Source organism: Rhineura floridana, chromosome 4, assembly GCF_030035675.1.
Source record: "Rhineura floridana isolate rRhiFlo1 chromosome 4, rRhiFlo1.hap2, whole genome shotgun sequence".
Lineage (NCBI taxonomy): Eukaryota > Metazoa > Chordata > Lepidosauria > Squamata > Rhineuridae > Rhineura > Rhineura floridana.
In genome coordinates this window covers 7,007,612-7,023,459 of record NC_084483.1, presented here as the reverse complement: position 1 = coordinate 7,023,459, position 15,848 = coordinate 7,007,612, and the positions used below count along the sequence as shown (strand labels likewise).

Here is a 15,848-nt window from a genome sequence, read left to right as displayed (position 1 = left end):
AAATGTAAGAAAGAAATAATAAATAAATCCAATTCTCTGCCTCTGTTTTAGAGGCAGAACATTCTAGCAAATCTTCACACCTGCAGAGGTCTTGAGTCCCAGTAAACCTAAACCCTATTAAGTGATAATAATGCCATCTCAAGTTCTCCCACCCCAGATCACCATCATCCCTGTCCCAGTATAAAACATCAGGACTGTGACCTGCCATATATGTGAAGCCTAATACTAATTAAGACAGGCATATGATTGCCCTGGAGGCCATGAAATTCTGAGCCTGTGCAGACATGGGGTCCTGGGCATGGATGTTGGCCCCTCCCAAGAACAACCAGCCTGAGATACTGCAACATGAGTCTTGAGACCACCTCTTCCAACTAAGGCAGGGAGACTGTCAGTGGGGTTGGGCAGTGCACTAACAGAAGCCCAATTTGGGCTTGTGAGTCCACCATCAATTACTCTTGATAACCAAGTGGAACATCGGACTAGATCAATGGTATCACAATGGACCACTACAAGTCCACCTTTCTGCCAACCAGCCTAGGCTGCTGAACATAAAAACCCAGTAGACAAAGTTGGAGCAAGTTAACTCTTTGTGTTTCACTCAGCAAGATCTCAGTAATACATGCCAAATAACTCTACTAATTTAGGATGAAATCCTGGATAGCAGAGATCTTACAATTACCAACCTAGCATTTAGCTCCTAAACCCTCAGGCCTGGACAACTTTAATACCATAGGCCAGTGGTTCCCAACCTGGGGGCTGGGACCCCCAGGGAGGCCGCGAAGTAATCCAGAGGGGGCTGTGAACAGTAAAGAAATGAATTATTTATTAATTTTTGAAAAAAGTCTTCACTCCCTTGACACTGTCTGCTTTCCACTGGCGCTGCAGATGACACCTTCCCCTTGCTCCAAACGAGAGGGGAGGCCTTTTGCCGAAGCGCCAGAGCATCTTTCAGGCGCACTAAGGGCAGGCATCTGCCTATAAAATACATGGCAGATGCCAAAGGAGGCTGAGGGTGGAGCTACCAGGAAGAAGAGGGGATTACTACCACTGATTCCTGTCTCCTTGCACTGCCGCTACTGGCAACGCCCTTGCTTAGAATGAGAGGAGAGGGCTTTTTGTGAAGCAAAAAGAAGCAAGCCTGCAAAGAAAGGCTGCTTTCCCCCTTCCTTCCTGGCAGCCAGCCTGCCTCCCTGGGGGGAGGGAGTCACAAAAAAGTTTGAGCTTATAAAGGGGGTCCCGTGCTCATAAAGGTTGGGAACCACTGCCATAGGCTGTGAAAAGAACAAGGAGAGTGAGGCCTCAGATGTCTCTCTCCCCTCCCTTCTCCTGTAATTGTGATACTAGATCATGAAAAACTATGGAATGCTTTAAAAGAAATGGAGGTGCTACAGCATCTGATTGTCCTGATGCACAACCTGTACCCTGGACAAGAGGCTACTGTAAGGACAGAATATGGAGAAACCGATTGGTTCCCAACTGGAAAGGGTGTGAGACGGGTGTGTCTTATCACCCTATTTGTTTAATCTATACACACAATAACAACAGCAACCACCTTTATTTACAGTCGACCGACCACAAATACAAAAACATGGTATTAAATATTAAAGATAAAAAGATAAAAATGCTTGAAATCAGAAACTAAGCAGACAAAAAAAAAATCCAGTTGAGTTAGTTGCCATTTACAGTCTTACAGGGTCTGATTAAAATGGCCAGGTTCAGAAATTTTGCCACCTGCCCTGTAATTGCCTTGTCAGAACCCTCAAGTAGAGTGATCAGAAGAGACTCAAGGGGGCGGCCAGGGAAGGACTGCATAATTGGGTAAATTAGATCTTTTCTGGGCCCTGCATAATATCTACAGTTGAACAAAACATGTAAGATAGACTCCACTTTGATGTTATCGCAGGGACAGCGTCTATTGTTGCTTGGGATTTTATTGTATCTGCCCTCCAAGAGTTTAGATGGTAGGGTGTTAAATCGGGCCAATGAAAATGCCCTCCTATACTTGGGAACAGATAACCAGCTAAGAGAGGGCATTCCATCTTTACAAGGAAGTCCTGATAGGCCCAATGTCAGGGGGGAGCAGGGGCCCTGGGCAGCTGCCGAGAGCTCTTGGGTGTCAATATCCGCTAGCCTCTGTTTAACTATCGCCTTGGCACTTCCAAGCTCCAAAGAGAGCAAATCACAGGGAGAGAGACCTACTGAGATAACCTTTTTGGCTACCGCCTTTGCCCAAGATGGCTCAAAGGAATCTCTCATTACCAGGGATGTAAAGGGACTGTGGGTGTCCGCAAGGCAGCAGCGAAGCAAGTATTGAATAACACAAACCCAAGCTGAGCATTTCAGAGAGTTAAGGCCAGCCTCCAGATTGAGGGTAGATCCAGAAACACATCTTGGGTCACCAAAAATGGACCTGAGAAAAAAAGATTGAATTCCTTCAAGTGAACCCTTGAGGTACGGGAACCATATTGGTGCCCCGTAGAGAATTGAAGGGACTATCTTGGTTCTGTAAACACGGATGGCTGCTGGCAAGAATTCCCCGCCCTTTGTATAAAAGAATCGAGTCAATACGCCAATGTTTTTTGCGGCTTTGGCCTTAGCATATTTTTCTTGGGCTCTCCATCTTGCTGCTTCATGGAACCAGATACCCAGGTATTTATAGGAGTCGACCTGTTCAGTTCTGTTGCTCCCCATAAACCAGGGGTATCTAACCTTTCTCTTAGAAAATACTACTACTTTGGTTTTAGAATAGTTAATTGTAAGAAAGTTTTCTTTACAGTATTCCACAAAGACACTCAATAGTCTCTTAAGACCCAGCCGATATATCATATGGAAAGCGGGATTGGACCAAGATGAAGGATGTGTGGAAACTGGAGGGAGAAATATCAATACTTTAAGATATGCAGACGATACCATATTCTTAGCAGAAACCAGTAATGATTTGAAACGAATGCTGATGAAAGTTAAAGAGGAAAGCACAAAAGCAGGACTACAGCTAACATCAAGAAGACTAAAGTAATGACAACAGAAGTTTTATGTAATGTTAAAGTTGACAATGAGGACATTGAACTTGTCAAGGATTATCAATACCTTGGTATAGTCATTAACCAAAATGGAGACAATAGTCAAGAAATCAGAAGAAGGTTAGGACTGGGGAGAGCAGCTATGAGAGAACTAGAAAAGGCTCTCAAATGCAAAGATGTATCACTGAACACTAAAGTGAGGATCATTCAGACCATGGCATTCCCGATCTCTATGTATGGATGTGAAAGTTGGACAGTGAAAAAAGCGGATGAGAGAAATCAACTCATTTGAAATGTGGTGTTGGAGGAGAGCTTTGCGCCTACCATGGCTGCGAAAAAGATGAATAATCGGGTGTTAGAACAAATTAAACCAGAACTGTCACTAGAAGCTAAAATGATGAAACTGAGGTTATCATTCTTTGGACACATCATGAAAAGACATGATTCACTAGAAAAGACAATAATGCTGGGGAAAACAGCAGGGAGTAGGAAAAGAGGAAGGCCAAACAAGAGATGGATTGATTCCATAAAGGAAGCCACAGACCTGAACTTACAAGATCTGAACAGGGTAGTTTATAAGAGATGCTACTGGAGATTGCTGATTCATAGGGTCGCCATAAGTCGTAATTGACTTGAAGGCACATAACAACAACTGCTGTACTATATCTCTTCCCAACCCTAGTTCAAGGCATCCAGACCATACTCCCACCAACACCACTTTGCATCTGACCCCACAAACACAATTAGAGACTCTTTAATCCCTCTTGGGATTGGGGGAGGAGGTTTCAGACCCTTGGCCTCTCAATGGTGGTGTGCCACAGGGCTCTATCCTCTCTCCCATGCTATTTAATATCTATATGAAGCCGCTGGGGACTATCATTAGGAGATTTGGGCTGCAGTGTCACCAGTATGCAGATGACACTCAGCTCTATCTCTCGTTTAAATCCTCACCAGAGTTGGCTGTGGAGACCATGTCCAAGTGCCTGGAATCCGTGAGTGGATGGATGGGAAGGAACAGGTTGAAGCTGAATCCTGATAAGACCGAGGTGCTACTCGTGGGGGACAAGGGAAGGTTGGGAGATATTGACTTGATGTTCGATGGGGTGAAACTGCCCCTAAAGGACCAAGTCCGCAGCCTAGAGGTTGTCCTTGATTCCAAGCTGTCCATGGAGGCTCAGATTTCGGCAGTGAGCTGGGCAGCTTGGTATCAATTACACCTCATACGTAGACTGCAACCCTACCTCCCTGTTCATCAGCTCCCATTGGTGGTACATGCCCTGGTCACCTCTCGTTTGGACTACTGTAATGCACTCTACGTGGGGCTACCCTTGAAAACGGTCCGGAAACTACAACTTATACAAAATGCGGCGGCTCGACTACTTACAAACTGTCGTCGCCGGGAGCACATCACCCCAGTGCTGCTCGATCTGCACTGGGTCCCAGTTGTTTTCCGGGCCCAATTCAAGGTGTTGGTATTAACCTTTAAAGCCCTACACAGTCTCGGCCCAGTTTATCTGATGGAGCGCCTCCAATGCCACCAATTATGCCGCCCGACCAGATCAGCCACACAGGGCCTTCTCTCAGTCCCACCAACTAAAACAGCTAGGCTGGTGGGGACTAGAGAGAGGGCCTTCTCAGTGGCGGCCCCCACTCTCTGGAACTCCCTCCCATATGATCTTCGACATGCCCCTTCCCTGAATGTATTCCGCCAGGCCTTCAAGACCTGGCTTTTCAGACAGGCCTTCGGGACTTCCGGGGAGGGTTAATCTTTTTGACTAATTGCCTGCTGCTCTGAACTGTCACTGTTTTACTGTTTTATTGTTGTACTGTATTTATTATGATGTATTTTAATTGAGTTGTACGTCGCCTAGAGTGGCCATTGGCCAGATAGGCGACTTATAAATTAAAATTATTATTATTATTATTATTTGGGAGCCTAGCAGAGACATCGAACACAGAAAAGGCATGCACAAAATATCAGAGATACTGTTCTTAAATACCCTTTTCTTTTGGCCAACCAGACTGTTCTCTCACCACGGCCCTTATTACAGAGGATATATTCCTATATTATTGTCACAGATTGCTCAGCTACATTAGCCTCAGAAATTATTTTGCAACAGATAGTCACAATTTAGCAATTTCTTATGTGTGCTGGAAATCCAGTGCCTCCCATCCCCCAAACATACACAAAGCCTCTCCATTCATGTGCCTGGACAACAGATTAATTATTTTGTTCTGCTTCCCCTCTGAAATGATTGGAGCTATGTGTGTGAGGCCACATTCACATCATACATTTATTCCACTATTATTCCACTTTAAACAGTCATGGCTTCCCCCAAAGAATCCTGGGAAGGGTAGTATGTGAAGGGTGCTGAGAGTTGTTAGGAGACCCCTATTCTTCTCAGCTCCCAGAGTTCTCTGGGAAGAGGGTCTGACTGTTAAACCACTTGTTGGTAGCTCTGGGAGGAGAATACAGAGTCTCCTAACAATTCTCAGTACTCTTCACAAACAACACTTCCCAGAATAATAGTGGAATAAATGTATGGTGTGAATGTGGCCACAGACTGCACACAGGGCTTTTGAACTGTGTGAATCAAGAACACTTTATTCAGACTTACCTGGGACAATAACGGCAGATGTAGAGGAAAGGGTAGGATTTTCCTGGGCAGTAGGCAAGGGCACATCCAATCTGATGTGCTTTATACCAAACGAGCTATAAGCATAATAAAGGCATTAAAATAAATTTAAGAACAAAGGTCAAGTCCTAACAATTCTTGTAATTACACAATCAAAGAATGATTTTAGTATTTAAGCAAAATGGTGTATATCCAGTTTATTCAACTTCAGAGAGAGAGAGGATCTTCATAACCCATATAATGAAGAACTTGTGCCACCTATGTTCATAGTTTGTTCTATGCCTCATATGATGTGAGGCTTCTGGTACCCTAGGAGAAAAACAACTATTCAGAGATGTCCCTGGAAATTTGAGGTGGGTATTTTACATTGCGTTGTTCTCCGTCTCTCATATTATCTGGAGTAAGCCAGAAAGAACCCCAAAACGATGGATTCTGGGTTGGTTCTGGAAAGTCTTGCACACTTAGATTTTTATTTAGATAGACATGCCAGGTACTTAGGGTTCTCCTGTTCATACCTGAGAATAGCTATAAATATTTTTTCTTGGGTCTATTGTCCCAATGCCGTACTTGAAGTTAGATTCTTTACGCTGCCACACTTCGATTACAGCCAGCCAGGAAGTGGAGTAACTGGACTGCAATATATTCTCACCACAGATACCACCTGCAATAAAAAGAAATCTAGTCATGTCTAAGGGTGCATACTCCAAATTGCTTAGCTTTGTGAAGATTAGCCACTACATTGATCTAAGAATTTGCACCAGCATGGACATTTAGGTCCAAACCCTGAATAAGTAGTGTGTTGAAGTTCAAAGGATGGCTACCCATTTGATTAAATACTGTAAAAATACAGAGTGTAAATTTATTTATTTACTTATTTGCATTTTTTTTAAAAAAAATATACCACTAAATAAAAATCCCTGAGCCGTATACATAAAAACAATAAAAGTACAACATTCAATCAAATTTCCTGAAAACTGCATCAAAATGAACTGTTTATCACAAATAAAACGAAACATAAAGGTTTTTAGGAGGTCATTACTGTCTGTACCTCACAAGTTACCCGAGAGGATGGTGTGCTTCTGTATTGTCACCAAGTGACAGTTCACTAGATATGGAGCAACCAGCAGGCTCTCCTTGGCAGCTCTTAAAGATCAACTGGGTCTGTACCATGGGAGGCAGTTCACAAGGCACCTTGACCCCAAGTTGTTTTATTTTGAAAAAAAGTTTAATAAAACTGCCCAGTATAGGTGTGAAGTCTTCTCAATCTTTTCAATGCCTTCGCATTCATTGGCTAGAGAGCTGGATGCTGGTTTGTTCCTTAACTAGGGCCAAACTACTTGTTACACGGAAAACATCGTGTAACAGTCTCACAAAAGTTTTTTTTATTTATTTAAAATAATCAAAGCAGCCAATGGAAGCTTCCAGTTTGAGCAGATGAACAATGGAGTAGGGTTCCTTCACCATTTCCCAATATTATTACTACTATTAATACTTGTATTCCACCCTTCATCATACACAGCCCTAGATGGCTAACATCTAAAACACAAATTTTTGCTGTATAATATGCAAGTCCTTAGTCTCTCAATTTTACTTACCATCTACAGTTCGCTCCTCTTTAGGACTGTTTCTCGATGGACATTTTTTGGCCCATTTTCTAGCACTCTCACATGCTTTCTTACTCCATGTCTTAGCAAAGCAAAGCAAAGCAAACAAACATTACATTACATTACACTGGAACAGTAAAGATGGCACAATAAACCATGGTTTATCATAATAGGAATGAGCTTTAGCAAGTCTCAGTCTCACATACTCTCTCTTCTAGTTCAATCAAGAGGAGATTAATCACTTCTGCTTCCATTTTTTTATTAATTATAGCATGTAATTTTGATGCGAAATCTTCAAATCCTCATGACTGTCCCAGAGGAGGAAGGGGAGAACATGTGAGCCCAAGGTTTGTTGCGGCTCACCCATCATAATCAAGCATGGTTTAGTGTGACATTTGAACCAGCTCATTTTAACTAGGTCATGACTCACTCACGCACACACACACAATACAATGGTATGCTCAAAGACCAACTAAAATCCCACAAGTGTGATATTGGGTGGTGAAAGGAGAATCCCAACTTCCCTTCCCAAACAGGACCAAACTAGAGATTATGCTAAATGTGTCATTAGCATCTGTGTTTGTTTGTTTAAAGTAGTGTTCCTCAACTTTGGGTCCCCAGATGTTGTTGGACCACAACTCCTATCAACTCCAGACAGTTTAGCTCCCATCTAACATCTCCCATCTCCTAGTGCTCCCATCTAACATCTCCACAACACTAGGCTTTCTTCCTACAATGGCCTTCTGGTGACTGGCGTAGCCTAAGGGCGCTTAAACCCTTCTTGTCAGAAGCAAGTAGGCTAGATTAGATTTTCCTTATCCAGGCTCTCTACGCAGGTGAGAAGGAATGATCATGTCACTTCAGCTGGACCTGGACCTGGACCCTCATTTAGCTAAGATTTCTATCTTAATTTCCAATCAGAGATTATTTTTAAGTGGTATGCTCCAAGCAACTGTGGTTGATGCTTAATGCATCATGCTTAATGACATCATTAGGGCACACCCCCATGACATCACTAGCTCCTCAAATCTCAGGGTTTGGGATGCTTCTGACCTGGCAACCTTATCCAATATCTAGCAACATCTGTGAGTGTATCTTACCATTTTCAGCATGTTTCTAGCAGCAGGCTGTACCCGTCTCCTGATTTCATTGTGTCTGTCAACAATTTCCTTCTGTTTCTCTACAGAGATGTCACTCAGGAAATCTGAGTAATCCTAAAGTTTAAAAATGTTATGCCAGAATGCCTTTTATTTGAAAAATTCTACTTCTACCCGGGGATGTAGTTATCCAGGGTCTCAGGGGGTCTTAGAACCTTCGCTTTTTTGGGACCAGGGTCCCAGCCAGGTCCCTATGTTTCCAGTGACTTACAAGCCAATTAGCATGACAGTGGAGTATGTTAGCCACTGGAAAAAAAAATCTTCAAATATGGTTCTTTGTTCTTTCCTGCTGATCTGAGCCAATCAGAATGAAAGAAGATTAGTCAGCCATCAAGAAGACTCTTCGCAGTAGGTAACATACTCACACAGATTGGCCTCTAGGCACGTCTGCTACTGTGGGAGAAGATGCACATGGGAAGGGCTGTGGAGATGACAATGGAGAGTGAGCGAGTGCGGCTGTGAGGGGATGTAGCACGGCTATCATGAAGGGACCCTGCAATTCTAAATTTGCCACTATATTGCTGCTTCTACCCATCTATCATCAGTCTAATGCACAGGAATAGTGTTTAGGATACACTGTTAGAATACCACAGGGTGCTTAAATGCTCCCGCTTGATGTTTTCTAAAGTCAACATGTATCTGTCTACCAATCTGAAACACGAATTCAGCATACGAATTGCCTCACATTTATGCTCAGTTTGCCCATCCTCAAAGGTCATTTGTGCATTGCCCACAGAATGAGGTAATGAGTGGAACTGAGCTCTTTCCTGCCTTTATTGGGTGGTGAGCTCCCATAGCTCTTGTCTGTCTCACAGCTGATTCCCCACGGCTCCTTCTCAAATCCAGGTAGGACTGGGACAGAAAAAAGTTACCTCTTACAGGTGATTGCTGGGCTAGAAATGTATCCCTAACTTCATATTGGCTTTTGAGAGAGATACAAAAGTCCTCTTGTTTTTAGTGATTTTTTTAGCTGCTGTTTTAAAGCCCCTCTGTTTCGTTGCTATTCTCTGACTCCGTATATTTGTATGAATATTCCATTAAGATGCCACAACAGAGCTCTCCTTCCTCCCGCACCCCCAGCTTTTGCTCTACCTCTCCTCTCCCGCTCCGGCATTTTCCTTATATGGTAATGTTAGAGACATTACTTTTGCTTTTAGCAGTCACTTGCCTGTAGTGTTGTTTGGTGACAGAGTTGTCAAGATACCATAAGGTGCTCCTTTGTTGTTGCTTTGATCATATAGATCCTGCTTCACCTCAGGCAACCCCATAATCCACCCAAAGCACATTCTAGCTCAGAATCCATCAATCTGCTACACACACCTAGTAATCACTTTTAAGGCTTGCTTGTGAGCTATTTCAGCAGGGTTGAAGAACTTGGGGTCCTCCAGATATTGTTGGACTACACCTCCCATCATCCCTGACTATTAGCCATGCCAGCTAGGGCTGAAGAGAGTTGGAGTCCAACAACTCCTGGAGGGCACTAGGTTTTCCATCCCTTGTAATAGAAGCATCTGACTGGCTGCTGCAGAAATGACCCTCCCACAATCCTTACCCTTGTAATGTATGTTTACCCAAATTAATTTCCTAGCAGAATGCTTCCAAAAATTCAGCTTCCACCTTGAAATATCCTCCTTTTCCTTATGAATCTACTAAGCTAGCTGTCTCCTAACCTTCAGTCATATAACCCATACAACCCAGTCTTGTGCAATAAAGAAATGTCTCTCCTTCCCCAAGAAATTTGAATTAAAAACTGGGCAGATAGCTAATCAGCAGCCACCTCTCCCACTAGTGCTGTGATGAACCAGCTTCCTTCCACTAACACACTCTTCCTTCATCACTTTGCTGCAACTGAACAGGTCTCTGTGGAGCAGTCAGCTATTATCTGCAGGGTGCCCCAGAGAACAGATCCTATGACTCATTTTTGTGCACCTGCCTGTGCTGGTGCTAATGCTGCCTCCAACTATATATATGAATGCCACACTGGAATCAGAGTATTTCAGGAATTGTAGGGTTCCATGGAATTGCAGATCCCTGACCAAGCTTTGCCTAACAGATGTTTTACACAAATCTTAAGGCTCATACCTCTCCTAGAGATTGTTTCAGCACAGCAGCCAAGGGCAGGAGGACCATGAGAAGAATCATTTCTGGGGGTGGAGGAGGGAATTGGAAATGTGATTAGAATCTCCACTTCCTTAAGTTTTGTGGACATGTAGTTCAAGACTAGTCATGTTTACTCAGAAATTAGTATATTTATGATCCCAGCCTTAAAGTGAACACAGTCCTTTTCCCCAATCTGAAGTGATGTTCTTGATCTTACTTTGTGGTGGAGTTTTTGATCTTGTGCATAGTTCACTGGATCCATCTAAAGTGACAGCCTAAATTTGGCAAAAGAGGGCTCATACAAAGGAGGCTTGTCTGAATGTGGGACTCAAACAGAGGTAGGGCAGGAACAAAAACTCTCTTAAATTTTATGGCACCTGTCTTATTGAACCAGATTTTGCCTACTAGCAGAGACTGTTGTAACATCTGAGACTGTATTTCTGTGTTGTTTTAGCCTAGTGGGAGAAAAGCAGGATAGAAAATGTTAAATTAACTGCATGTAATGATCTCTAACTGCATGTATTATTGAAGTTTGTCTACAATGAAGGACTACTTCAGATATCACAAACAAACCACTTTGTGGTATGATCCTAGCTATGTCAACTCAGAAGTAAACCAAATGAGCTGAATGGGACTTACTCTCAAGGAAATGTGCATAGGATTGCAGTCTAAAACTCCCACTGATTTCAATGATTTAAAGTTATGCTTAAATGTCTCCAGGTGAAGTAAGTGGGATTTAAAAGCAATGAACTATGGGTGGATTTTACCCAAGATGTTACAAATGTGAGTGTAACAAACATGCTTGCAAGCAGATGTGTCATGGAGGTAGATTTCTTGGCAAACTGTTATTGGCTATCACTTTCCATCAAGTAGATGCTGAGACACAAAAGTAGGTTTGCCTTTGCACAGTCTGCGAAATAGCCTATTAATGACCAAATCCTATGAGATGCTGAATGTTACTCTCAGATGTATTTGCATACTGTGTTCTCATTGCAGAAGTTGGGTTTTCCAGGCTCATAATCTGAATGACTTGGGTGCAGTCAAGAAAATGACGCCCTGGGCTCCTGCTGGGAGGAAGGGCAGGAGCTAAATCAAATAATACGTACATACATACATAAATACAAGGAGAAAGCTGCTCTCCGTTATAGCAACAAATAATCTATGGAGAAAGAAACTCCAATTTGTGGGCCTAAATTCCCATTCAGTTAGCTAAAGAATGAGAAATGATTTAAACAATATTGCTTTAGCGTGGATTATATGGACAGTGGCACCAGTAGGACTAATGAAGTGCATTTAATTTGAAGGAAACTGTTTCCATTAATACCTTGATGTAATAATACACCTAATTTTCTTGTTGGTTTTTACATGTACCTTTGTGGCAATTATCCAATTTTATTTTGACCTGCCTCCCATTTACTAACATCAGTTTCTTCTGCCTCCTTATGCATTCATTTCGCTTCTGCTGCCCTGGGCTCCTTCCGGGAGGAAGGGTCGGATATAAATGTAATAAATAGATAAATAATAAATAAAATATCCTGTTGTACCTTGACAGTCCAGTCCAAACTTGAATACTGAAGAAGCAAATCCCCTTGGACCTGCCATGGTACAAGTTCATGTGGATCCCAGAGAACACGCACATGTCTTCGAAATCCCCACATGCATGGGGGAGGGGGTAACCAAGATTTCTTTGGTCTGTTCTGCTGTGAGGCACACTTGGCTTCTAGACTGTTGCAGAAGGGGTGAGGCAGGGACAGGGTGGAGGCAGCCAGCAAGAGCCAGCCAGCAAGAGGTAGAACCATTACTGGTGTCTCTTCCCCTGCCTATCTGTAATGGGATGGGGCAGCCTGGTGACCCTAAATCCTACTTTCTTCAAGAGAACTTAGTTCCAGGAAAGTAGCACTATGGCAGAGCTTAAGCAACCGAAAAGATGACTGTACATGTGGACATCATCAAATGGTCAATATAGGAATCAAATTGATTCTATAATTGGTAGCAGAAGATGGAGAAGTTCCATACTTTCTGTTAAAACAAGACCAGGAGCAGACTGCGGTACACACCATGAACTGATCATATAAAAAATCAGAGTAAAGCTAAAGAAAAACAACAAAGCAATCATAATGCCAAAATACAATTTAAATAACATCCCAGAAGATGTTAAGATCAAATAAGGAACACATTTGAGGTTTTAAACTTAGTTGACAGAGAACCAGAAGAACTATGGAGTGATGTCAGAGACATTATCAGGGGAGAATGCAAAAAGACAATACTTCTCGTTAAAAAGAGAGAAAGACCTCAACGGATGACTGATGAAACTCTTAAAATGGTTAAAGAGAGAAGGAAAGCAAAAGCAAAAGGAGATAGAAACACGGTCAGAACCCTAAATGCAACAATACAACAACGCGTACGTTGGGACAAAAGAGAACTATTACAATAGTTATTGTATAGAAATAGAAGAGGACAACAAAAAGGGAAGAACAAGAGCCCTATTCAAAAAGATTAGAGAAATGAAAGGGAAATTTAAAGCAAGAGTAGGGATGTTGAATAATCAACAGGGGAACACACTGACTGATCGAGATGAAATAAAAGGAAGATGGAAGCAATACCCTATCTTGCGAGTTATATAAAGAATACAGAAGGAGGTTAATCTCCCCGTTAGTAACTGCTTTGCCTAAGGGCAATCCTGCTAATCTGGTGTCAATTTGTCTAAGTGATGTGCCATCTTATGTCACCGCTAATGTCGCAAAGTTTCTTCTCATTTCAATGCAAATTAGGAAAAAATGTTCTCAACCCACTCTCTAAAGAATTGTCTCTTGAATCCTCCATGCTGTATGTTTGCTTTTTATGTCTCTCTTTTAATATGTGGTCTCCGACCATAATAAAATGATTCATTCATACAGCTAAATGATGATATACAAGGAAGAACAACTTGCCCTTCTGATCCCAGGTGGAGCTGTCAGGGCTGGTAGTTAGATAACCTGTCTTCTTTAGTAGCAAATGGAGCAGATGTGATCTGGAATTAATAAGGACCTTATAATGGAATCCTACAGAGTAATGCTGTAGAATGTTATCATGTGCATTACAGCAGCAGAAATAACCTCAAGTGGTAACATCTCTGGATTAAATGAAAGGTTACTGGAAAAACCATATTGTGCTCTCATAGGATACAAGTGTCTATTGGTCCTTCTTGCATGTTACTAAGCTACATCAACAAAGGGTGGCATCTATCAATATTGCTCATGCAGAAGCTCAGGCTGGTTTGCTTATTATGGATGCAGCAACTTGATACAACAAGCCATCTACTTTACATGCCTTTCCTAACCAGCAGAATGAGAAAATGAGTTTAAAAATGTGTACGTTTGAATGGGTTTCCCATCAATTGAGATTTATACTTCTTCTCTGCTGTGATATTCACCCAGTGCTCTGTTGCTGCTGCCTGGACTTGACTTTTCCATCGGGTTTCCCTACTTTTTGCAGGATTAGGATCGTGACCTGAATTAGCTGTTTTGCTTACTTGCTATCCAGCCATTTTATTTTGAGGGTTTTTTTTAATTTGTTTGATACTTGCCTGTCGGTTGTTGGTTTTAAGAGTATAGTCTTGCCTGCTGTTAAGGAGGGATGTGTTTTCAATATGAGTGGGTAGGGTAGGGGAACCAGGGGGCTGCCATTCATGTTTTGGAGGGCAGAGGGAGATACGGAGTGGGGAGACAGTTATGTCATCAGGGGAGATGGAAGCGTAATAGGGTGTTGGTTGCCCCCAAACTGTCTCCCCATTCAAATAGTCAGCTGTGGTGACAGTTCCCCTGGGTTGAAAATGTTGCTTGTGGATGCCAGGTCGGTGAATGGTAAAACGACCGCCATTCAGGACTTGATCTTGGATGAGCACGCCGACCTGGCTTGTATCACGGAGACCTGGTTGGATGAGGCTGGGGAGGTTAATCTCTCCCAGCTTTGCCCGCCAGGTTTCTCCGTGCAACAGCAGGCGAAACCTGGGGGACGGGGAGGTGGAGTTGCAGTGATCTATCATGATACCATCTCCGTGACCAGGTGCCCTCTCCCACAGTCTTCAGGGTTTGAATGTGTATATTGAAGTTGGGTGGCTGGGACAGAATAGGGATTCTGTTGGTGTACCGCCCACCCCGCTGCTCAACAGTGTCCCTTCCTGAGCTAGCCAAGGTGGTCTCGGGGTTGGTGTTGGAGTCCCCACTGCTCTGTCGGGAGTGGCTCAGGACTTCACGGCCTCCATGACAACCATGGGTCTGTCCCAAGTATTATCTGGCCCCACTCATGCCGCTGGCCACACTTTGGACCTTGTTTTCTATGTGAGTTGGGATGATGGTGATCTTGGTGTGGAGGAACTCTCTGTAGTACCATTGTCATGGACAGATCACTACCTGGTTGGGTTTAGACTCACTGGGACTCAGAACCTCTGCAGGGGTGGGGGACCGATTAGGATGGTCCGCCCCAGGAGACTGATGGATCAGGATGGTTTCCTGATGGCTCTTGGGGATTTTCCTGCCACCTCGGCAGGCAATTCTGTTGAAGCCCTGGTTGACCTCTGGAATGGGGAAATGGCCAGGGCAGTGGACACAATCGCCCCGGAGCATCCCCTCTCACGGAGTGGAGCCAAACCAGCTCCTTGGTTTACCAGGGAGCTGGTGGCAATGAAATGAATAAGACGGGGACTAGAGCGACATTGGCGGAAGACTCGGAATGAGTCTGACCGAACACGGGCTAGAGCCTATTTGAAGGCCTACTCCGTGGCAGTGCGGGCAAAGAAGAAACTTTTCTTTTCTGCCACCATTGCGTCTGCTGGGAGCCATCCAGCGGAGCTGTTTTGAGTGGTCAGGGGTCTTTTGCATTCAGGCCCCTGAGAGGGTAATATAGACCACTCAACAGCCCGCTGTCAAGAATTTGCACAGCACTTTGCAGATAAAGTAGCTCAGATTCGCTTCGACTGGCATGCTAAAATTGATACAGTCTCAAGGGATGTAACTTTGGCTCCTGCTTGTCCAATAACAATGGATTCTTTTCAATTTGTACAGCCCAAGGATGTGGACAAGATCCTTGGAGAGGCGAGAGCCACCACATGTTAGCTAGACCCTTGCCCTTCCTGGCTCATTAAGAATGGCAGAGGGGGACTGGCCGACTGGGTGAGGGGAGTGGTAAATGCCTCTTTACAACAAGGCAGAATTCCAATGTGCCTAAAAGAGGCAGTTGTAAGGGCTTTGTTGAAAAAACCCTCCCTGGATCCCTCTATAATGGGTAATTATCGGCCAGTCTCCAACATTCCATTTCTGGGTAAGGTAATAGAGTGTGTGGTGGCTGCCCAGC

At 43.5% G+C, this 15,848-nt stretch overlaps 1 protein-coding gene across 5 annotated transcripts in view; it reads right to left on the bottom strand.

The window, feature by feature from the left end:
* LOC133382828 (cysteine-rich venom protein catrin-like) overlaps nt 1-15,848 on the bottom strand; it is a 51,285-nt gene that overhangs the window by 20,893 nt on the left and 14,544 nt on the right. For 3 of the 5 annotated variants that reach the window (XM_061622325.1, XM_061622322.1, XM_061622319.1), the window contains exons 1-4: nt 8,361-8,508; nt 7,252-7,342; nt 6,172-6,317; nt 5,639-5,733 (exon numbers count right to left, since the gene is read on the bottom strand). In XM_061622325.1, the coding sequence (XP_061478309.1) occupies nt 5,639-5,733; nt 6,172-6,317; nt 7,252-7,342; nt 8,361-8,372 (344 nt within the window). In that variant the 5' untranslated portion in view covers nt 8,373-8,508. Of the gene's footprint in view, nt 1-5,638; nt 5,734-6,171; nt 6,318-7,251; nt 7,343-8,360; nt 8,509-15,848 lie in introns of those variants that run through there. The other 2 variants (XM_061622320.1, XM_061622321.1) reach the window with 1 other exon arrangement.